Genomic DNA, 25,860 nt, shown 5'->3' with positions numbered 1-25,860 from the left:
TGGGAACAGACACTGTTCCCAGCTCCGCATGACTGTCCAGCACTGATCCCTTGAATCCTTCGGACAGCTGTTTCCAGGCCTTGCTTGTTTCCTCATATGTGCTCAGGTCAGCTGAATACTTGAGACATCCCTCTGCAGACCTTAGGTGTCTCTCTCTGTGCAGCTCTCTCCTTCTCTGGTGCTATGGCCTGGGAGCTCTAGGTGCCTTGCCCTCCCTGGCCTCTCAGCTCCTTCTCAACCCAGGGAGTCCACTGGTTGAGGGAGTCAACTGGATTTCTCCTGTGTGTCCCTGGAAACTCTCTCAAGCCAGTGACCTGGGGCAATCCATAGGGCTCATCTCATTTGTTTTCCATCTCAGGTATGACTCTCCCTCCTTGTCTTATGTCCAGTGTCTTAAAAATTGTGGTTTCATATATGTTGTTCATTTTCTGTTCTTGCTGTTTCAGGCAGGAGAGAAAATCTGGTCCCTGTGACTTCATCTTGGCTGGAAATACAGTGGTGAACAAATAGACTTCACAGTATATCAATATAATCTTTCATGAGTTTGGTTAGCATTAAGCAGTCCTTGAGAATCTGACCATGGAATAATGGTGTTTCTGGACCTGTGAAGCTCAAGACTAGATCCTGGAACCTGGCACGTTGTTCCTGCCATCCCTGAGTAAACAGCTGGTCTCTTTCTGAGGTCTTCATTTCTTTTTGCTAACTACAATACTAATTCTGTCTTCATTTGTGAAAAGGGAAGTTTCATTTATTTAGCATAAATGAATCTCATTATTTTAATGATGAATCTCATTTCAAAGAATAAAGTACAGAAAAAACAACATTATCTGTTTCTAGACATTGTCTGTTTATATACACACACACACATAATATTCAGAGAGCATATATACGTATGTATGTGTGTGTATATATCTATGGTCTCTGAATATTTTTTCAAAGTAAACTTTGATGACATACAATGAAGCAGTTTATGATGTATGAAACTGTTGCAATCAGATGATCATTTTCCTCACAAATACTAAGATAAAGTATCTATAAAATGAGTGTTTTCATAAATTGTGCTGAAAAACAAGTGCTATCCATCTGGCAAAGATACACTAAACTCGAAGTTATACTTAAAAAGCCAACGTACTTACCATATGTCTCAATAATTTTAAGGTAAAATCTACTTGAAACAACATGTCTGGGACACATACACCATATCCAGTTGCCCAGAAGTTCATCTGTTAACCATTGTTCTGGCAGGGAGCATTGCTTTTTTTTAAGTGGAGACTAATTCAGTTTTGTAAAGCTCAAGTTTTTTTTTCTTCCGTAAAAGACTGTTCAACATTGATAAACCTTAATCTTCTTAAAGTTTAAATTGTCTCCAACATACAGTATTAAGAAAAAATATTCCATGAAAAACTAATTATAGTTTACTTTATTTATACACGTAAAACTCTGAACAAATGAATATATAATTCCATGGAGACAAAGTGACTTTCCTTTTGAACAGGAACTATGCTCTGTTTGTTTACTTGGGCAATCTTTTATCAAGTGAAGCCATTTCATAATTCAACTCAGCCCTCTTGTGTACTTTGGTGAACTTTTTCCAGATTCTCTATTGCGATTCAGATCCTTTTCTTTCTTTTTTTTTTTTTGATTCAGATCCTTATAATGAAATTTGTATTGAAGTAATAATATAAAATCACAAAAACTATGGCAACGAAGAGGATGAATTTACAGAGAAAGCATGTTTTAAAGCTTTGCTTTCTGAATTCTAGACCTGAATTAAATCCTATTAAATCACCATTTTCACAGGATGTAAAAGTCTGGTGTCTGTGTATATATGTTGGGTTTTTTTAATCATAATTTTTAACTCAGTCACCCTCTTAATTAACTGATATAAGTATATAAGCTGTTTTTCTTACCTTTCAGGAATGTTGGGAACACAAATTGAGTAATGTATGTGAAAAAAACTTTATGTCATTAGCTGGAAAGGAAGTCTTTCAGTCTAAGTTTATGTTATCCTTATTATGGAAAGACAAAGCCATATTTGGTGATGTCAGTGGTGTGGGGGGAGGGGCAATGCCAGTCAGAGCCACTGGGATCAGGACTTTTGTCTGAAAGAACTTACAAAAGCACGATCAGATTTAGTTCTTTCTCCCCAGAGGTCCTGCTAGATCTCCATGTTCTTATCCAGATACTGAACCAGCAGGTAGTACATAAATGTCCATAGTTATAAGATTATGCAGAAGCCGCATAGCACAGGGAGATCAGCTCGGTGACCACCTAGAGGGGCGGGATAGGGAGGGTAGGAGGGAGACGCAAGAGGGAGGAGATAATATGTGTACATATTGCTGAATCACTTTGTTATACAGCAGAAACTAACACACCATTGTAAAGCAATTATACTCCAATAAAGATGTTAAAAAAAAAAAGAATGGAAATGAGTGTAGTGGAAGTAATGATTTTGTGAAAACCAGAATAGAGAATTTTAACAGAGGAGACCAGGGGGAAAAATGAAGTTAGCACACCAAATAAATGTGCTATATGAGAATCATACACAAAGAAATATAATGTCTTAGTGTGCTCTGTTCATAAAATGAGAATGATTTAAGGAGAAAGGCTTTTCTACCTCGCCTCTCTCCTCTCCTCTCCCTCTCTCTTTCTTTAATAATTATTGCTCCAAAGGCAAAGTTATGAATTGCCTTGAGAAAAAGTCCAAGCTCTTTTGTGGCTGCTGTGGTTTGATTACATGAATTTCATTCACCACTGTGCTTTTTGTATAATTTCCCCATTAGAAGGGAATGCCTTTACCTGGAAAAAAATAATCCACAAATCAACATAGCAATATTTGAGAGACTGACCAAGTCTAATTATGATAAAAATTGTTACAATTTAAAAAATTTAAGATTTTTAAAAATTTTAGAAGTTTTAGTATTTTATGTTTAATTTCCATTAATGTCCCATCATTTATGGTGGGATGTGTTGATGCTGAAGCTCTTACTACAGTCTATTTTCAGTTGGTGGGAAGGCATACAATGTTTACCTTCACTGCTCTTTTTGGTGTTTCAGCCAAGATGGGTGGCAGAATTCCCTTGTAAAAACCGAACAACCTATTGGAGAAATAAAAAGATTTATATAAGTAAGGGAATTAGGAAACAGGTGATTGTGCTGTTGTTTATGGATGAAGCAACTAATCTTAAAGTATTCCCAATTTCAATGTAGCACATCAGTCGTGAAATCTTCCTTTGTTTTAATTCTAAAGTGAAGAGATTATGATATCTACTATGACATTCAGAAGAGGAATAAATGATACTGAGACTGGAACCCCTTAGGTAAGTTGCTAAACATAATCATGAGTTGTACCTTAAAGCTAAAGTCAGCCCTCCTTAATCTAAGGAATCTTGAATTTAGTTTTCCAGTTGTGTGGTTGGTAGTAGCCTCAAGTTGTCTACCGTCTTGCATTTCCTCCCTGTGATCACCAAATGAGGTTAGTGCTATACCTAAGCCCACTAGACTGAAACTTCTGAGGCTAACCAGGAGGTGAAAACCTCAATTTTAGGTTTACTAACACAGGGGAACTAACAAACTCTATGGCTGTGGAACTAGGGCTCCCAGCTCTGTCCTGAATTAGTCATAATTTTTTTAACTTCCTTGGTGGAGATGGAAGGAGGTCAGGGAGGGCTAATTACAGGGACATACGCTGCTGACAGAAGAAATGTCAAACTCCCCTGCTGATATGCAATCTCACAGGGCATGGGACAGCTATTGTTGCCAATATTGAGGGACTCATGGTTACATATTCAGACACTTTTAGGAAAAAAAGGAATGAGTGCCATATGCTTATGATAAGTTTTATAAAAAGTCACCACTTACTTCTCATTAAAATTTAAGATTCAAAATTTTATATTTGTCTGTCCTGGAATCTTTACATATATATATGCTATACCCTCATTTAAACCTGAAAATATTTCAACAGAAGAGAATATTCTGCATCATTTTCTGAGATAATCAGTTTCCCTGGTGAACCCATAAGTGGCTACAGATAAAGGCAGGACTCAATGTGTTCCTATTTTAGGATATACATTTAATATCCTAGAGAAAGCTGGAGCTTCTCTGATTGACCCATCAAACTTCACTCCATCTCCCTTATTTGGGTTCTGCTTCTAGCTGAGCTTCTGGAACAATAACGTTAAGAATTTATTCAGATTAACCCACTGTGCCACCCAATCCAACATGGTGACCTCTTTTTTTTTTTTTTTTTTTTTGCAGCACGCGGGCCTCCCACAGCTGTGGCCTCTCCCGTTGCGGAGCACAGGCTCCGGACGCGCAGGCTCAGCGGCCATGGCTCAAGGGCCCAGCCGCTCCGCAGCATGTGGGTGTGCACACATGTGTATGTAACCAGGACACAAATATTTGTTAAGATTATGGATTTTATGAAGAGGAAGAAAGGAATTAAATGATCCCCTGATGTGGTCTTATTTTGCCCACTATTTTCGACCTAATGAATAGTACTAGCATTTGTATATAGGAAGTAAAGCAGAATCTGCTTTGAAGAACTATGGGAATTCATGAATTCCCCCCCCACCTCCTTTCCATTCCAACTACTGATGCCTGAAATTCACTTGTAAAACTTAAATACTCTTTGTCATTTAAATTTCATTATAAATTAATTATTATATAATTTTCAGCATGAGAGTGACTAAGCATAGGTTTGGTCTTCCTAAAAGATAAATGTGATTTTCCTGAATAGAAGTTCTATATTTATAATAAAAGACATTATTAGTTCTGTTTTTCTTGGGCTGATTTTTTCACATCTGGAAGAGTATGTCTGGGTATAGGGGGGAAACAAAGAAGAACATTTAAGTAAGTAAAGCTTTTAGGACAGAGTGTCCTGATTAATAGAGGTACTTGAAATCCCATACAACGGAGAACAGATATAGGACGAACAGTTGCTCAGCCTGGAGAAGAAAGAGCTTAGGGACAAACATGAGGAACATGATGGATCTTTTGAAAAATGAGCATGTAGGAAAGAGATTAGACTTTTCTGTTTGTTTCCAGGTGGTAGAACTAGGACCAACAGGTTCAAGCAACAAGGAAAGACACATTTTTGGCTCAGTGGGAGCTTAATACGAGGAAGTACTTCTAATAATCTGAACTATCTGAAGATAGAATGGACTCTCTTGAAGAGTGTGAGTTCCTTTTGGTATGTGGTCAAGCGGTCTGGATGGCCACTCATCATGGATGCCAGAAATGGACGTACACGGCAATGGAAGGATTTGAGGGACCTCAAGCTTGGTTTACTCCAATCCTCAGATTTTGTTATTCTAAGAAAAAGAACAAGAAGACATGGGAAAGCACTTTTCTGAAGAGACAAACTCTGCATTACTTTGAACTTTTGCCTAACGTGGAGCACTGCTTCTCTGGAGGAGGACAAGAAGTCTTATAAGCAACACAGAAGGTCTTCATTTTAAAAATGATGAGAGAAAATATTAAAAAGAGGTGTAAGGCAGGAGGGAAGAAAGGCAGCTGGGAGAGCCATAAGGATTTAATCTGAAAAGAGCTGGGAGGTCCAGAGCCCTCTGCTTCATGTTGGCGATGCTTCCTTGATACGTCCTCTTTCTCCACTCTCTGCTCTGCTCCTTTCATGTGCAATCATCTTCCCCTCCCCCACCAGCTCCAGCCATCCCACCAACCTGAACTCTCTAATGAGGAATGAAGAGCTTTAAAGGGAGATTCTCAAGGACCATGGGCAGCATTTGCTGGCAAATGGGAAGCTAGAACTATGTACTTCCTTGCATTATTTTTACAGTATATCCATGCAATATCGGGCAACTATGGAATAGCCAGGCTGGCACGTCTTCTGCTGAGAATTGCCCCACCCAATTTTTTTTAAACCACTGGAACCAACGTATTAGTACAATATGATACTGCTTGTAGGCAGTGGTTGACTGGGCATCTCGCTACATGGATCCAAGTGGTTTTCTGCCTCTGTGCCCCAGCTAATCTGACCCAAGCAGTGCTTTTCTCCAGGATTTTGGAATTGGAATTGAAAAGGTCAGCCTCACTCTGTGTGGCTGAAGCTCTAAGATATAAAGCTAGAATATCAACAGCAGTCATGTTTTCTGTCAATCTGCAGTGATAAGAAAGAAGGAAGCCATCGTTCAGGGAAACAAAGAAGAAAGATAGAGAAGTTCTGGTACTGTGAGTGTGATCCCGCTGACAGGATTTCTTTAAGCCTAGTTACACCGTGACCCTTCTTAAATACTGACATTTCCCTTTGCTTTTGATCCTTTGAGATACCCAGTAACATTTATAATAAATTCCTTTATGTACTTACAACCCAAAGTCCCGGATCAGGAAATTGGTCCCTACAGCCAAAGTGGCTGCTGCTGTACCTCCGTACCACGCCCTCTCCCATGAAAAGCGTTCGGTCAGGTAAGAGTAGCACTTGGGCCAATCCAAAGAGTCACACCCAAAATGTGATCAAGAATGCAAATCTAAACTACAATGAGGTACCACCTCACACCAGTCAGAATGGACATAATTAAGAAGTCTACAAATAATAAGTGTTAGAGAGGGTGTGAAGAAAAGGGAACCCTCTTACACTGTTGGTGGGAATGTAAATTGGTGGAGTTATTATGGAAAACAGTATGGAGGTTCCTCAAACAACTAAAAATAGAGTTGCCGTATGATCCAGCAATCCCACTCCTGGGCATATGCCCAGACAAAGCTATAATTCGAAAAGATACATGCACCCCTATGTTCGTAGAAGCACTATTTATAATAGCCAAGGCATGGAAATAACCTAAATGTCCATCGACAGATGAATGGATAAAGAAGATGTGGTACATATGTACAATGGAGTACTACTCAGCTATAAAAAAGAATGAAATAATGCTGTTTGCAGCTACATGTATGGACCTAGAGATTATCATACTAAGCGAAGTAAGTCAGAAGGAGAAAGACAAATACCATATATCACTCATATGTGGAATCTAAAATATGACATGAACATATCTATGAAACAGAAACAGACTCATAGGCAGAGAATGGACTTGTGGTTGCCAAGGGGGAGAGGGGGTGAGGGAGAGAAGAACTGGGAGCTTGCGATTAGCAAACTACTATTTATAGGACGGATAAACAACAAGGGGCTACTGTATAGCAAAGGGAACTATATTCAATATCCTGTGATAAACCAGAAAGGAAAAGAATATGAAAACAAATATATATTGATATATGCATAACTGAATCGCTATGCTGTACGGCAGAAATTAATACAACATTGTAAATGTAAATCAACTATACTTCAACAAAATTTTTTTAAAAATGTGAGCAAGAGAACGTGGGTAAGGCCTCAAGCTGATGACATATTTTTCTGACTTGATTAGATAATTACTGGAAGCTTTCCTAATGTAAAGTATGATATACAGATTCTAAAAAACCAAAAGGACTTGTAATGTTTTATGAAGAAGATCCTTTCTTTTTGGCTAAAGAACTGATGTTTGTACTCACATGCACTGTTCATTCTGCCAATTTTTTCTGTGTTCATGTAATTTTGGCTTGAAATACAGAGCATATAGCTTACCAGGACAATAAGCAGGGAAGTTAAGAGATTTGTGACACCCATATCAACATGCTTTATCCCGCTTACTTCCCAGGACATTCAGTCGACTCCCTGAATGAATGGAAAGTGAGATTCTAATGTCTACTGGAAAGACAGTAAAACCACCACAGTGGTTTGTTTTTTCTTGTTTTTTGGGGTTTTTTTTTTTGCAGTACACGGGCCTCTCACTGCTGTGGCCTCTCTTGTTGCGGAGCACAGGCTCCGGACGCGCAGGCTCAGTGGCCATGGCTCACGCGCCCTGCCGCTCCGCGGCATGTGGGATCTTCCTGGACCAGGGCACGAACCCGTGTCCCCTGCATCGGCAGGCGGACTCCCAACCACTGCGCCACCAGGGAAGCCCCACCACAGTGGTTTTAAGTTTTGATCCACATCAAGCCAACTGGCGAACTCTTTGGAAGAGACACAAGAACCAACCGCAAGACCTCCCATAAAACTGTTGTATAACTGTATGGAAGCCCTCATATATCGTTTCTCAGAGTTGTTTCTTCTAAAAGTTGTGAGTTCGATTTTAACTATCCTGTGTAGGAAAATGTTAACTTGGATGTGTATAGACTTTTGTTGACATTGTTATAAGTAAAAATAGTCAAATTTGTTGAATGCTTAATATGGACTAGCCACTCTGTTAAGAATAAATATATGAAGGCATATGGACATATTTAATCTCATCCAACTCTCACAACAATCCTTTGAAGTTGCAATAATTATTTTCTTCATTTTGCAGGTGAAGCCTGTGAGCCTATCACTACCGAACAGGCGACTCAAATCAAGTTCCACTGTCCTCACAGTCTCTTTCCTTGACCACTGAGCTGTAAAGGTATTGTAGTTTTTCTTAAAATAAAATCATTTTTACAAACACCTTTGAAAAGTCAAGTTATTTCTGTTGCAAAAATATTTTGTCATTTCTTATTTTAAGAGGAAGAAGCAGCAGCAATTAAAACTCAGGTTTCTAGTCCATTTCCATTCAATTCTCTTTTAAAGTAATATACCACACTACCTGCACAACTGATAGATCTGGGCTGAGATGAACAGGATCATTTCCTGGGAAAACTTTTGGGTTGTTTATTAAATATTTTCTAGGTGGATCAGATGAGAAAAAAAAAGTAGGCCCTAGGATCAACTTTTTTTCCCCACAGGATAAAGTTTTTCCCTTAAGAGAGACACCAGGATAATTCTGTCAGTGTGGGGAAAAGTCAATGCATAGTTCAGTAATATAATAAAACACAGAAATATTAATAAAATAAAAACTGTTGTTATCCAAAAAGTCAGCGGGGAGCACCTTTGGCTGTTGACTTAACAGATACCCTCCTCACCCCTCCTTGTTCCTTGAGGTGCAGGTATTCACTGTCCCCTTCTCCAGTCCAGGGGGTGAAGCAGAGTTCTTCAAACCTATCATGGTGGTCCCAACCCCTTGAGTGGGTTGAGCATGGACATACGACCCAAGCCTAGCCCATTGTACCAGCAAAGAGGGAGGGATGCATGCTGCAAGTCTTGGATTTCTAGCCTAAGGAAAAGAGCACATAGGAAGAAAAGCCCCTCTTTTCCACTAGATGTTGTCCTCACTGCATGAGATCCCTGTGTACCATGGCCAAGTGAGATATCATTGCCCACAAGTTGAGCATGGCCATCAAAGGCAAATAGGACCTGGACCTTGATGACCTGGGCTGCTCAATGAACCAATCTTGGCATCCTACCTCCAGATTGCTGGTTATGTGAAATTAAAAATAAACCTTTACTATTTGAGCTGCTTCCAGTTAGATCTTCTGCTAACCTACAGCTAAAAGCATTCTGATACAAACAGCTTTAACACCACCATTTCTGAAAAAGTCTTAAATTGTAATTCTTAAATCATAATCATAGTGCAGATAGTTGTTAAATGTTAAGCAAAGCACTTAGAAGGAGACTGTGAAAACCATTTTGAAAATGTTTTTAGATTATTTCTTTCAGGAGCCTATCACGCATTAAAACGCTATCCCATTAGGATGATTACTTGTGAAAGAGCCCCCACCCTGCAGATGGAATGTGGAGAAGTTCACAGGCAAAAATGAGGACGGAGCTCCAGGTCTCCAAAGCCATTCGATCACGATGGTTCCCATACTGATTGAGAGTTGTTATTCAGGAATATTGGTGACAAAGAGTATTACAATACTGGATCACATTTGTTTTTAATTGTATGATCAAAACAGGCCTTGTATTACTTATGTACATCTATAAAATGAAGATCAAAACTGCATTGCACGTGTTCTTCTCAAAGACGCAGCTCACACATAGCTTATTTGAAATACAGATTTATGCCAAACCCCGCAAAATAATTTTACCCCTCATTTCCCCCCACCCCCCTTTTTAAAGTGTGAAGCTATTTAACGTGTTGGGTGGCTCCAAGGTCATACACCAACTAGTAGAAAAATGTTGATTGTACAAAGCAAGGAGATGTGGAATTTTCTTTGCGTTCCAGTTGGTGGTTCATTTACAAACCCTGGAAGAAGGCTTCCTGTTGTCTCTCATTAGTAGGGACCAATTGTAGGTTACCTTGTCTAAGGTCCAAACTTTAGACCCCCTCAAGAAACCAGACAGATCCTTAATGAAATATCTTGTACCTGACAACATCTTTAGTCCATTTGGAAGGCTGAAAAAAAGTTACCTGCTTTAAGTCAGCTACTGAAATCTGAAGACTCTGTGGTAAACAGTGGGTAGAAAGGAGAGGGCTTAACATTCTCAAAATTGGACTCAGGTAAAGAAACCAAAAAGGAGTAGATAAATCCCATCTGCCCCTCTTTTTTCCCTGTGAGTCACCTCCTTGTTGGTTTTGCTGTTATTTTTCTAATTTAGTATGTAGAAAATGTTTGTTTGGAAGTCATTTGTACTGTAGCGTTGGACTGCTCCTACAGGTGGGCCGGGAAATTTCTGAAGTTGCTAGGCTGGTAAGCAAGGTTTTGGCCTTAGGAGCCACAACATGGAATCTATTCTTCTTTACAGCTCCCAAGGAGAAAGGGAAACTGCAGCTGCTTCACACGTGACCTTTAGGGGGAGTCATACCTGTTGTCCATCAGAAAGGTTATCATAAAACTCAACTGATAGATTCCTGAGAAATGAGTGTGAGGAAACTGTGAATAAATTATTTCCCTCTTAAGGGAGGAAAAGATCAATGTACACATCTGCTACCTGTGGAAACCCAGGTTTTCCCTGGTTGCTGGAGATGAAGGGTTCTGGGGCCCAAACTGCTGAGATTCATAACCTGGGTCCAGCAACCATCACACACCAGGATGGAGGTGCACATCATCCAAGCATAAAAAGGCCAATTAAAGAAATGATTTCCAAGTTGAAAAGCCATTTTCAAAGCCACCTGCAGCACACTCACATGAGATGGATGTTTTCACCTGGATCCCACTTCTTTGCCAAAAACCTGGCATTCAGTAAAAGTCCAGAGCAGCAATAACTCTCATCACTGAAGCATGAAATAGGAGCAACAGGGAAAGTGACACCAGATCCCCAGTTGGGGAAATTGGAAAACATTAACATGTCTGTGTACCTAACAGAGCACAATTACTACATTTTATTTTGTTTCAACAGTCAGGACCTAAATGAACATCACCATTCAGTTCTGTTCTGGGCAATGATCCAAGCTCATCTTTGGTACAGTTGATTTTGAATCCTTATAGTCAATCATATCTTCACAATTTGTTCTTCTTTCAGGCTTCAGGCATCCTCCTGATTTCCATTTCTTGTTTGGAAGCCTTGAGTCATCTGTTCTGGCAACATGACCAACCCAAATCAGTCATTTTCTCCAAATTATATTGAAATAGGGATCTTGCTAGTTTGTTTTCTTCCTCCTTCTTTCTTTCACATAATTTTCCCTTTAAGGATCTCCTAATACAAAGCTGATTGAAGGCATACAATATCCTCTTTCTTCTGCCGTTGTCAAATCCAAGTTTCTTACCCACATGCTGTAGCTCTGTAATTAAAACAATGAGGGTGGCACTCAGCCCTGGGTTATGAGTGTATGGCTCCCGTTGCTCGATGGGTCCTGTATCCCAGGGCAGAATTCTGGCCTTGACACTACAACTTTAGGGCATAATTCTGACATCATTTACACTCCACAAGTCTTAGCGGCTCACAGAATCCAAATGAAAGAGTGCAGTTCCATGGTTCTATTATTTGAATTATGTAGAATCTGCAATCTGAAGTTCTCAAAATTGCACACATCTTGGGGCCATTTTCATTCAGGCAAAGGAGAGAGGGAAAACTAGATATCCTTCAAAGGAGAGGAAAAACAGCTTACGGAGAGTAAGTGACACAGGTTCTTCTTTTAAAAGCAGCGACTGAACTTCAAGAAAGGGCAACATAAAGAAAATTTCAGCTAAGATTCTAACATAAAACTAACAAAAGTTCTCCCTGCTTCAACTCATATCAGGTCTCCAGGAACAAACAATACAGTTATTACTTTTCATTACAGAGAATTAATTGAATTGAGTTTCTGCATATGGACCTTGGATATATTTGTTACTCCAAACCCTACCACTTTCATTACATGCTGTACGGAGGAATTCTTTAAAGTTTTCCTCAACATACTTTTTAACTGAACTTTCAGTATGCTTTTACCACCACAATTAAACTTTGTTGATGTGTCTAAAATAAAATACAACTTTGATTTTCTAAGATACAAAAAATTAGTTTAGCTGTCAGTATCATTTAGGAGGTAGGTCCATGGCTCCATTCCCTGGAAAGTTGGCAGGATGCTCAACGCACCAAAGATGTTGCACAGCTCAGCCCAAAGAAGGCATTAGCATGATATAAGAACCAGAACCCTGACGGAAAACGCTAAGGAAAGAAAAAGCAAAAGGGATATTTGAGAAGCAACTCACATGGTAAATAATATGGGTAGAATGTGGTGTTAATTGCTCCATGAATCTATAAGTGAAGAGACACATTTAGAACTGACCATGCAAAAAGTGTAGTAATTTTCAGTTACAGCAGATTACCTTGCTTATAAAGATGAACATGTTTCCATTAGGGAATAAGAATCATGTAAGGGAAGTCTTTCACTCATGTGGATGGTAACTCTGAGGAAAAAGACGCAAAAAAAAAAAAAAAAAAGCAACCAAAACAACTCTATTTCTTGGACTGGGACCGAAAACCAGGAAAAAAGGACCTGACTGTGGAGTCAGAAGGTCCTTTGCCAGCCAGCTCCCAGCTCTCTGCTAAATAAGTCCTGCTGAAGAAATTCCTTGCTCCATTCTAGTCACCCCCATCCTCTCACCAATCCCCTTTTTTGTATTTCCTCTGTTTCCAATTTCTGTCCTCCCCATTTGTGAAGTCATCATTCATTTATTCACTCACTTATTCTTTCAGTATATTTTGTTCCAAGCACTAAGCTAAACACCTTTTTCTAGGGTCAAATGTTGATAGAGTAGTTCTGTTGTCCCCCAAATCAACTAAGACCTTAATTTTCTCCAGGAAGCTTTCTCTGGGATGTAGACAAATATCTTGATATTGCTCCTGCTTGCAATATTTGACCAAGATGTTGCCTTTCATGTTACACTATGTGCTTGGCACTTGGTAACACTCAGATATTATATTGAATACACTGATATTCAAATAAGAAATGTATATACTTATGCATATATGTCTATACATATGCATACGTATGTATATAGTCCATATACATAGATATGACTTGGTATCCATATTAACAGTCTGAATGACTTGTATATTTTTAACTGAGTAGAGTATGTATTATTCACGTGATTACCATATTTAATCCAGATTATAAATTGCTTTTTTTTAAAATATGTATTTATTTGGCTGCGCTGGGTCTTAGTTGCAGCATGCGGGATGCGGGATCTAGTTCCCTGACCAGGGATTGAACCCGGGCCCCCTGTATTGGGAGCATGGAGTCTTAACCATTGGAGTCTTAACCACTGGACCACCAGGGAAGTCCCTATAAATTGCTTGACAATGGCCACTCCTGTTCTTTATCACCACCCTCTAGCATTTAATATTCATTTGATTCTACCTGTCAGTAAAGGCAATATGATGTAGTGGAATGTGTGCTCTGGAGCAACCCTCCTTGGGTTGGAATTCTAGCTCAATCGTGTGTTAGCTGTTTACCTAGCATGAAAAACTGTTGGCACAAAAGGTGAGCAAATTAATTCCAAAAGATTACTGCCAGAATAGAGATGTTTTTTATGCCAGCCCTCTCTACAAGTGCTTATGGAAATGAGTTAGTACATTGCTGTAAGTTGCCTGATTTTATAGCTTGACCTAGCTGCAGGGCTGTATGTGACCACAGCTGGCGCAGAAAGCCTCAGTATTCAGAGATGTCCTTTACAAATGGAACCTTACCTAAGTGTGTGACCCAGTGCCTTAGGAATTCACACCCCGTTGTGGAATTCTGCCACAACCAAGTCATACATGTTTGAGACCAAAGATGCTGTGCACTAAGTAGGCTACTCCCAAAGTATAAGTCACATTTGGAAATGTATTAACTTTTTATGACCACCAGTTGTTACAGTAGGCTCCAAATTAATTTCTTGAAGTGCCCCCTAGTGGTACCAGAGTTAAATGCAACTCAACAACTGTCGCAACCCTGCCAAAGAACAAAGCTTTGGACCAGGGCATTTTGTAGGTTACAGATTACAGTCTGATTTAGCAGACTTTCAATTCACTAAATTAGGCTCCAAAGGAACAGTATTATAACAGCTTGGACTTCTACTGGAATTGAGATTACTGAGAGAAAGTTTAGAAAGAAAACCATCAATCATTGTGCTTAATGCTTTACAACTATTATCTCATTCAACTTTTACATGAAATAGAGTGTACTCTTTCCATTTCATAGACAAGGACAAGAGACTCCATGAAGTTAAGCAACTTTCCTACTGGTCAAACAGCTTGTAAGTGGTGTAGTTGTGATAAGAACGAAAGTCTACATGACTCTAAAACTTCTACCCTTGAACGCTGTGCTTGACTCCTGTGTCCTCAGGGAGAGAGAATCAGGTCACTGAGAAATGTCATTCCACCTCCTGGCTCTAGTGCTCCTTCTGTGCCTGTGTCTCCAGTGCTTGGGGCCCAGGTTCTGCCTGGTTTCTGGGAGGGGCTAAAATGCTGGGTTTTGAACGGAAGAACAGCTGAGCCAGGGTTTGTAGCCCCTCTTGTCATCCAAGTCCTCTGCACCAGTTTTTTAAGCACCTGAGTTCTTAGTTAATTGATTTAAACACAAGATAAACGGGTAGTCACCGAGCTTTCTGGATTTAATAAATCAAAGTCTATCTGTACTTTATGGATTTCTGGATGCGTACAGTCTTCCAGATCACTCTGAAAAATTGTTTCCTTCACACCACATTATTATCAATGAATAATTAAGGGTTAACTGTTTTCCTAACGAACTCTTTCAGTCAGTGTTCTAGAAAACTACAAGTTGGATAAACTACATAGAATTCAAGACATCTGAAAAACAATGCAGAAGCCAACCCTAGGGCTCAGTTTCTGGACCTCATCTATCTCTCCCTGGTGATTTCATCCAGTCATATGACTTTAATTATCATCCTTACGCTGTTAACTGTCATCCATCTCCAGTTCACCCAGTCATCTACTCAACACCTCCACTTGCATATTTAGGAGGCATCTCATAATTAGCATGTTCAAAAGAAACTCCTGATTCTTCCACCACAAACTTGCTCCACCCACAATATTCTCCAAACCTCTTAACGGTAAGTCCATCTTTCCAGGCACGCAGGCCAGAAACTTTGAAAGCATACTTGAGTTTTGTCTTTCTTGTATTCATCTCTATTACCCTGGCCCAAGCCCTAATCGTATTGCACTTGAACCTTTGTGCTAGTCTCCTAACTAGTTTCTCTATGCTCTATTCCCAAAGCAGTGACAGAATACTCCCGTTAAGATGAAAGGCAGATCATATCGCTCCTTTGCTCCCAACCTGCCATCGTCCTCCCATCTCCCTCAGAACAAAACCAAAACCCCTTCAAAAGCCCCAGGCAATCTGCTTCCACACACTGCATCATACCTTCCCCCTCATCTCCTATGATGCCTTCCTTGGTTCACAGCCCTCCCGTCCACTGACCTTGTTCTCGTTCTTTGGAGCAGGGACGCTCCCACCCCAGGGCCTTGACACTTAAGGCATCTTGCCTGGGATCCTCTCTGCCACTTGTCCCCATTGTCTCACTCCTCACCTCCTTAAACTGCACAAACGTTACCTTCTCAGTGAGGCCTGACCTCACCTCTCTTCTACTTAAAATTGCAACATCCTCACCTGAGTACTACCTATCCTTTCTGCCTGTTTCATTTTTCTTTATAGAACTTATCCCCTTCAAACATGTTTGTAGTTTACCTGCTTGCTTTCTATTGCCTGTTGCCAGATCCATGAGGACAGGGTAGGAGTTCTTGTCCATTTTATTTACTGATGTATTCCCCTGGCTAAATATGGGAACTGACATATAATAGGTGTTTGCTAAATTTTTGTTGAATGAAAGAATAGATGCATTATATTCCCACTGATCCAGTGTGATGGTGTTGTGAATAGAAAGTTGTACCTAGCATTTTGAACTATTCCAAGATCAATCTCTTACACTTTCCTACCAAATGTCAATTCTTCCTGGTTTCTTTGGAATCACCTAGACGTCACCAAAATGGCTATCAAAGAGGAAAGTTTTGGGCATTTGATCTAGTGCACAGGAGTGGAATTCAAGAAATAGCAACTGAGGAAGCCTCGACTTTGTGTGAGTTATTATCCCCCATCAGCTGGCAAGCCACGATAGCAAACGGCATTTTTACCCACCAAACCCACTCATCCCTTCTCCCTGCTGGCAGAACCTAATTCTAATAGTGTTCACACCTTTGACGCCATGTGCTCTGGAAAGGGAACTCTCTCCAGCCCTGGCGTGATGGAGTAAATCATCTGGTCTTATTCTTCTGGCTCGTAATAGAATGAGACATGAGCATGCAACTTAATTCTAGCCAATAAAACTTGAGGGGGCTTTTGAGAGAGGACTTTTCCTCCTCCTAAAAAAATAGGATTCTTGTGCCTCACCTCTAGAAATTTGGATTTGGTAGGTCTGAGTGGAGGTTCAGGAATTTGCATTTTTAATACCACCCCCAATTCTGATGCGGAAAGTCCAGGAACTGCATATCGAAAAATAGAAAGAAAAAAAAAAAAAACAACTTCCCTATAAGGTTAGTGACCTGGGGCTGCTCTTACCCAGATGTCTATCTGTTAGGAAGCAGGCCAAATACTCAGTGCCATTATCAGGTAATTCCTCCAGGAAGGTCATGAAATTATTCTCACTTTCCTCCACTTTCTAGTCTAGAATGTACTCACCCTTTGAGCCAAAGACTGCTAATTGAAGGTGTGCTCCATCCTGGCCTCCAAGACCAGGAAGGTACAGGTATTCTTACCATCAGTCACTGCTAAATAGGGGACCAGATTGCATGCCCCCAAGACATGCTGGGTAGAGGTACTTTGTTCCTACCTCTTGGTTTCCTCTTTGGTTTATTTAGGAACAACACTGAGACATGCAAAAAACAGATTATTATCTTACCCACATCTTTTCAGAAGAGGTTAATATTTCATTCCACCTCCCACAAGAGTAGCAGAAATCCTGGTTGGCATGAAGCACATTTTCACTGTTTGAATATGAGAACAAAATTCAAATGAGGGTACTTTTCTTTCATTCCTAAATAGTCGTGCATTTTGCAGAACAGGTACAACAGGAAGTAGCCCCTGGTGTAAAGCAAGCAGGACCACACCTATGGCTGTCTGAGCTGAAGAATAGGAAAATGCTTTCCTTATGCTTTAGGGAGTGAACCAACAAAGAAGTCAGGCTTCTCTAGGGTTCTGCAGGGGAACGATTTTTAGAGAGGCGGTCTTGAATGGGGAGTGTGGCTACAGATTTAGCTTCTAAGATAATTACTTATTTGAAGAAAAATGACCTCTGAATTACCCACTAATCTTGATGCTTAGACTTCCCACCAAAGCCACTAAGTGTCTGGGGCTCTTTTGTTCCAAGGAGTTCCACATTTCTTACATACAGTCTGTATTTTTAGTTACCATTTGGTTACCGTTTTCAAGAACATTTACTTATCAGCAAGTATTTCTTGAGCACCTACTATATACCTAGTACTAATTATCAACAGTACATTTAATTTGGTCATTGAAATAGCAAACATGCTATAATTTTGTCAAGTATCAAGTCCATGAGCTAGAGAGATCCAGCCACAGTATTCTATTAACCTGTGTAGTTTGTCCATGAGGCAGGAAAGGCACAAGTATATTTTTCTCCCATTTTTCAAGGAACACTGAGTCATGGAAAGGTTATATTTACTTATCATCTCGGGCAAAAAGTTGAATGCTTGAAGATTAATCTGGATTCCATATATGGAGTTTGAATATTTCTCTCTAGTAAATCTATCTCTTCATTCATTCAACAAATAACTGAGTGTCTGTTACATTCCAGTCACGGCTCTCTGGGTTAGAGATAAGGCAGTGAACAGGTCAGGCACAATTCTCAGACTCACAGAGCCTGTGTCCTGTTGAGGGAGCCAGACAATGAACAGGCAAAAAACAGATGAATAAAATGATGTCCGATCAACACCACTAATCATTAGAGAAATGCAAATCAAAACCACAGTGAGATACCACTTCACACCCATTAGGATGGCTATTATGAAAAAGGCCGGAAAATAACAAGTGTTAGGGAGGATGCGTAGTAACTGGAACTTTTGTGCATTGCTGATGGGAATGTAAAACGGTGAAGCTGCAGAAAATGGTATGGTGGTTCTTCATAAAAGCTAACCATAGATTTGTCTTATGAGCCAGCAATTCCACTTGAACTGCAAGCAGAGGCGCAGCTATCTGTATACCAATGTTCACAGCGGCGTTATTTACAATGGCCCAAATATCCATCAGCAAATGAATGGATAAACGAAATGTAGTATATACACACAATGGAATACAATTCAACCTTATAAAGGAAGGAAATTCTGATACATGAGACAACATGGATGAATCTTGAAGACATTATTATGCTAAGCGAAGTAAGCCAGACACAAAAGGACAAGTATTGCTATGATTCCACTTAAATGAAGTACGTAGAATAGAAAAATTCATAAAGACAGAAAGACAAATTCACAGAGACAGAAAGTAGAGGGGTTGGGGGAAGGGGGGAATGGAGAGTTAGTATTTAATGGGCACAGAGTTTTAGTTTTGCAAGATAAAAAGAGTTCTGGAGATGGACGGTGGTGATGGTTGCCCAACAATGTGAATGTACTTAATGTCACTGAACTGTACACTTAAATATGGTTAAAATGGTAAACTTTATATTGTGGGTATTTTACCACAATAAAAAAAATAAAACAGGAGGATACCTGGTTGCTACATGGAAAGGAAGGAGGCTACAGATTCTGATCGGTTCTCCAGGGAAGGCCTCATTGAGAAGACACCTGCTGAGCTAAGAGGGTTTCTATTTAGCAGAGGTACAATCTACTGGAAGGGGAGAGAAATGTTTAGAAATGGAGAGCTTTGGGGAAAAAAATCACTATATCCTGGGAGAATCTAAGGCGGCAGTTTATAAGCTTTTGCTTTACTCTTCATGTAATCATGGAAGAAACCATGATTTCCAAGGTAGTCTCTTGGGATGTTCTAAAAACTAATTTTAAAAATAGTTCCTGCGCTTTAGATTCAGTCTTATCCCTATAGGGAACTTAACTCATTAGTCCTCTCTTCTGAAGTTTGAGTTCTCTCTACAATGTCCCTGCCAAGTTATCACCCAGCTTCTGATTAGGCACCTCTAGATGCCAGGATCCTATATCCTTTCAGAGTGTCCATCTGATCCTGGGATGATTTTGTAGTTGGAAAGAGAGACCCTCCTGCTTTGGGCCCAGTTCTATTTTCAGGTGACCTTCAGCTGCTTCTACTCAGCAGGTGAGATGGTTAATTTTATGTGTAACTTGACTGGGCCAGGAATAGATTGAGTAAAGCAGATTGCCCTCCATTATATGGGCGGGCCTCATTCAATCAGTTGAAGGACTAAAGAGAACAAAAGGCTGACCCCTTCCCAAGTAAGAGAGAGTTCTTCTGCTTGATGGCCTTTAAACTGAGACATCAGCGCTTCCTGGTTCCAGCCTTTGGACTCAAAGTGGGACATCAGCTCTGCAGTTTTGGACTTTCCAGCCTCTATAATCTTGTGAGCCAATTCCTTATAATAAATCTATCTAACTATCTATCTGTCTATCCATCTGTCTATCCATCCATCCATCCATCCTACTGATTCTGTTTTTCTGGAGAACCCTGACTAACATACTAGGCCGCACAAAATAAGTTTAAGGCCAGTCCTCTTGAGAAACTGCAGAATATTTGAACGTGGTTATGGAGCATCCTGATGCCTCTCTTCCATAAGTAAAACACTTCAGCTCTTTATATAACAGGGTCCCTGACCTCTCATCAATCCACCTCGGATTCCCTGGACCAAAATCCACATTTAATGTGGGCTGACCTGGGCATAGGAGAGCGAGACCGTTACCTCCTTGTTCTACATGTTATATTCATGCGACCAAAGACCAATTGAGCTTGATTTCATCCATGCCATTCTGTTGTGTATATGTGTAACACACACACACACACACACACACACACACATGTACAACCTGCTGCTGTAAACTTACCCCTCTTCCACTTCTTTAAGGCCACGATAGAAAGAAAGGGGGATGAGTAAGGATAAATATGTTCTAAGTACATCAAAGGGGAGGGAAATAAGATTTAACAAGAGTTGCTTGACATACATAATCTTATTTTCTCTTTATTTACAGGTGCAGGAAAAAAAAGACTCTTAGAGCCTAAGTAACTTATCCACATCCTCATAGTTAGGAAGTAATTAAGATGGGATTGAAGTCCAGGGCTTTCTGATCCTGAAACCCATGGTCTGTCCACTGCCCCACACCATACATCATGCACACTGTGGGCACTTAAAATAATTTCCAGAGTAACATAAGGTGATGGTATGAAAATTTGAGAGAAAGACAGTGCCCAAAACAGGAAAAAGGAAGACAAGAAAAATGCAAGGAAAAATTAAATTTAATAGCAAAGGTATTATTAATCCATCTATTAGTTCTTTGTATACCTCCCTACAGAATTCAAGAATTTTCACAGAAAAATTCTTATCACCAGTAGCAGAATATGTGGCAAAGGAGGAATAATTATATGTTTTTCAGGTGAGCTAAGGGGTGAGGAAATGGAATTTAAAAATACGCACTCAATAATCATGACTGTTAACTTTAAAACTGGTATTTATGATGGAAACTATAAGTGCTGGCAGAACAACAGTGTAGGAAAATAAAAGTTTTAAATTAAAATAATACAAACTCCTATCTACATTTCTAAAATAAAGAGAAAAAAAGGAAATAAAATAGAGAATGTCATTTAGTCTTGACCCTTGAAAATTACACTCCAAAACATACCCCATTTATATTAAGTAATAATGAATGGGGACAAATCTGCTATCTGACTCCCTTTTAGGAAAATCTGACACTGAACAGTTTTCATCCAGCCATAGGCATGGAAGTTTCCTATTCGCTGAAGGAAGCAACAGTGTAATACCTGAGAAGAATTCAGTTACCACCCATCATGAAAAACCAAAACCGTATTCAGAAAGTGGGCATTTTGCACATAGAACAATACCATGAGTCACATGTGTGCACACACAGGCACACTCACATACGTGGGGGGCTTTTCTCTCCATCTCTATCAGTACCCTGTTGTGATGATCACTGAACGCTACGTGTCCCACTCCCACGTAGGCTGGCAACACATCTATGCTACAGAGTTACCAGTTGATGTTCCTGGTAACAGCCTCAGAGCTGTCCCTCTCTCCCTGGAGACCAAGTGGATTCCATCTAGAGGCCTGGCTTCTCTACCAGGACAGCAAATGAGAGCCTGGGACTCAGGGCTGAAAGTGGATTTCCTGCACAGCTGAGCCAAGAGCTTCCAACCGTCCAGCCAGATGTTTGTCTATATGGTCCTGGCAGCCATGGCTTGGGACAGAGCCAGAATTTGGCCTGATTTCTACACTGAAAAGCTTTTTGGAATGCTGGGGTGGTGCCATCCCATAATAAAAGGGGTGGTCCTTCAGATTGCCACACCATTCCCATTTGCTTTGGGAGTCTCTCCAAAAGGAAGAGGTGCTGGAAAAAAAGTGGGTGTGTCCACCCAATCCATGCCAGGGGCTGGGCAGAGGAGGGGAGGGCGGGGGCTGGGAAGGTGGATGAAGTAAAGTTCTGAGTGATTGGAAGTCGGTGCCAGATGGAGCTGGAAGATGGCTCTTTGCCGCCTTCCTCTGCACATGTGTGGCCACCAGGGGATTGCCTGGCTATGCACGCTGCTTCACATCTGTCAGCTAAATCAAAGATGCATAATTGAAGATGCAAATCGAGAAACATTACGTGGTTCACAAGGCTCCGCGGAGGATTTTGGATCTGTAATCCCGTGAGGAGATTTTAATGAGACATGAGCCTAGTGCTTTCATCTGTGAGAGAGGATCTCACTCCAGCTGTGTTCATAGATGTGGAAAACTTCTTTTGCAAAATACAGGCAGTCTGTCTTGATTGGTCACTGCCTGCCCATTTCTCCTGGAACCCTTTGGCCTTTCTGCCAAAGAAATGCTTCTTTTGAAGCTTGGGCAATTTCTGAACATAAGGAAGGCTCGAGAGATGCTATGATTGAGGCTTTAGGACAAATATGTCAAGGAAGGTTCTGCTAGATAAGACCATGGACCTGGTGTAATTTCTTAGACCCAAATTTAAACATTTCCAAATGTTTAATCATAAAAGTAATTCAAGGTTTGAATTTTTTACTCAAACGATACATAACTATGGAAAGTGTGAAGCAAAAGTGTAAGTAGGATTTCTTGCTCACATTCCTAGAACAGTGCTCCCCAGATGTTCTGAGGTAAGGAATAAATTTTCCTTATCTCCAATCCTCATGGACCAGTACTTTTGTAAAATACAATAAAAATGAATTACTAGAACAATTACAAAAAAGCACCCAAAGGCATACAAACCCATCCAAAAAAAGTTTAAGTTCAACAGATCACACACTTGGATGCAGTGAAAATATCAAATTGCTGTAACATTTCTAAACACTCCCAATTTCTGTACTTATTGTGGGCCACCCATTGACTACTCGTTTTCCACTGGAGATTTTTAAAAAATTTATACACATATCAAACATATGTACATACAGATACATTTTTTTAAACATAAGAGGAATCACAGTATACGTATTGGTCTATAACTTGCCTTTTGTACTTAATATATTCTTACATCTTTCACATTAGTTCTTAAAAATCCACCTCATTCTTTTCTTCTGGCTGCCAGGTATTCAACATTATGAATATACTACAATTATTTTTAGCTAGTCTCAATATTTATGGACATGCAGATGGTATCTAGATTTTGTTTATAGCCCAAATTTGATGGCATGACCTCTAGAAATGGAGTAGTATTAATTCCATACGCCTTGTGATGCCAAAGTCACCATAAGCACTTGTTAGAACTTAGACTTTGTGAGCAAAAGCAAAATGTCTTGCAGTCCAAAGGTTCTTTTCCTTCGAACCAGTTTGTTGAGCTCTCAGAGTCACAATGGTGGTGAAATGACTGGAATAAACATTTGTCACCACGCATGGCATAAGGCACCTCCTCCTTCAGAGGCTGCAAGACTGAAGGAGGCGGGGATGAATACTTTAATGGACAGGCTTTGCCTTTTCCATTGAGTAGCAGAAAAGTGAATACGCAACCGGAATGCAGGCTGCTCGGGGGTCCCGCACGCCACCGCCACTCAGCCAATGCTCAGCTCTTAACTTGGTGGCTCAGACTCTACCAGACAGCCTGCAGGAAGGGGAGGTCTGCCTGGTGACTAATCTCAGGCTAGCGCCCAGTTCCTCTCTGGCAGTCTTTTTGCTGAATTTGGGGCTCTACATGATTACCTGCGTGAGTTTTCACATTACTGCTCAGGCTTCAAGTGGCCCATTGAGGGATCAGTCAGCTTTGTGTGGGTAAACCACACTCCCAGGCAGGCAGGTCTAGTCAAGATGAACCTGAGCATTTGGCTCCAATACTCTCACTCCAGGCACAGGGCACGACCCAGGGAGGGGTGTAGTGTTTCTTATGTTTATATTCTGGATGTCTCCAACACAGCCAATTATGTTAGGTCTCCAGGCACCTATGGAGATCCTGGAAAGGATTTTGTGTTGAAGGCAAAACTGCTCAGGCAGAAAGATGAGTTCTCCTTTCTCCTGGGTTAGCCAGGTCAAAAGGAAAAGGAGGTTCTAGGTTTGTACCATGAAGTTCATCAACTTGGGTTTGGTTAACCCAGATGGGGGAAATCCAGCAATAACTTCCCTCTGCATTTACAATCGAGAAGCAAAATAATTTTGGATACCCCGAAGGCTCACAAGACCTGAAATTCTCTTGCATGAGAACTAAACGCATACTGAGAGGCAGTGAGGGGAACTAATTCTTTGGTCTTGCTAAAACCTCAAGTGGTCCTGAAGAGAGCAGCCCTGAGTGAAAGCGTCCAGGCTAACAACCAAGTTTAAGTTACATGGAGAATGGATGCGTTTCACCAAAGGCTGATTCAGCTTCACTTCTGGAGCGAGCATTACCCACGTCAAAGGAGGCTGAAGAGAGGTTTGGTAACAACCCAGAGATGAGGGAGCGTTTTCATTATGAATCTCCTGCTCAGTCTGGGCTCTGACATGGCACCCTGAGTCCCAGGCATTGCCTGCACTGGGAGAGGACTCAGGGCTTGGCATTTCATCAGTGACCTGCCAGCCCCTAATGCAGCTCCTGTAGGATTGTTTTAAAACCCTGCAAAGATCCCTTTGAATGGAAACCTGCCCCAGCAGGCCTGCTTTACACATCCCTTAAGAAATGTTTTCTTTTTCCTCTGAATATGCTCTTTTGAGTGGGCAGCCTTCCTGCTCTCAGCCTCTTTTATATGAAAGTGAGGTTGCCATCTAAATCCAGGGGAAGAATTTTTTAAATGTGTATCTAGTTTTCTTCTCAGAAAGCCAGAAGACACTTTCTCTGTAAACATCATCTCCATTTCAAAGTTCTAAGAGGGACATTTTGTTGTGCTGACATGGAAATGCTTATTCTTGTCTTCAAACTCCCTCATTGTCCAAAACTCTCCGCAGATAGGCTCTAAATGTTTTGCGTTGCTGACATAATCCCTTGGCTACAAGTGAGCCCTCATAGCCCTCATGTTCTCTCACTGCTGTTTGGCCTAAGATGACCTCGTTTATGTCTTACAGAGGAGAAAACCACGTCCCAAAGGGGGAAAGGCAAGGATCAAAGAGTAACTCGGTTAATATGGGTAGAAAAAGATCGCCCATCTCTCCCTCACAGCATATAGCTCTCATCTCCAGATAATAATGACTAAAGCAGTTACAAAAGTAAACTACTAAGTCCCTGGGCAATTTTTTCCTTACGTTATTTCAGTAAACAATTACTTGACATCTTCCCGGGCATGTGTTCAATCTGGATGAGTGAGGAGAGAACCTGGTTGTTCACTGGCAGCTTACGGAGGACTCATGCTCCTGGGATGTACCCAAGAGATGTGGACACTATAATCCAGGGGCAGCAAGGTCTGCCTCCCCTGTGATGGACACTTCGCAGTGCTTTGTTCTGCACCATCACAAGCCATGGCAGAGTCAGCCCAAGTCACATTTTACTAGGTGTGACTAAATAATTACTGTGACATTATTACCATGCTAGGGGGAAAAAAAGACCTTGTAGGGGATAATATCTGGAGAAGAAACTCTACAATTTTTTTTCTTGCATTGTCTTATGAAGGCAAGGAGAAGCTTGGTCCCAATGAAATCCTCTCAAATTTGCTGGGAGTGAAAAATTAAAATTAAACACAAAACTAAGCACATTCCCTGCCTGTCACAGGGAAGGAACTGTCAGCTCCACACCAGCACACCCACAGTTTGTCTAAGCATCCACGACTTTTCTGTGCTAAAGGGAACGGCTTAGCCAGAGATGTCTGAGAGCAAAAAGCTACTTCATTGATTTTTTTAACCGTCTGGGAAATTTATAGAATTTATAGATTAATTCTGGTACAGCTGATATCTTCCCAGAATTGTCTTTATTTATCTAAGTCGTCTTTAATTTCTCTTAATACCTTGTAGTTTTCAGTGTAGAAATCTTGCACATCTTTCTTTAGTTTTTTTACTAGAAATTTAATGTTT

General features: G+C 40.5%; 1 protein-coding gene across 1 annotated transcript in view; it reads right to left on the bottom strand.

The window, feature by feature from the left end:
• Window positions 1–25,860, bottom strand: part of SLC25A21 (solute carrier family 25 member 21) — a 510,376-nt gene that overhangs the window by 71,575 nt on the left and 412,941 nt on the right. Inside the window, exon 4 of the mRNA XM_082681409.1 lies at window positions 3,032–3,098. Within this exon, the coding sequence (XP_082537535.1) occupies window positions 3,032–3,098 (67 nt within the window). The remainder of the gene's footprint in view (window positions 1–3,031; window positions 3,099–25,860) is intronic.

The sequence above is a fragment of the Grampus griseus genome (genome assembly GCF_964374135.1).
Source record: "Grampus griseus genome assembly, chromosome: 2".
Taxonomy (NCBI): Eukaryota; Metazoa; Chordata; class Mammalia; order Artiodactyla; family Delphinidae; genus Grampus; species Grampus griseus.
Note: the sequence above shows the minus strand (reverse complement) of the source record. Positions and strands in the feature narration are given on the sequence as shown.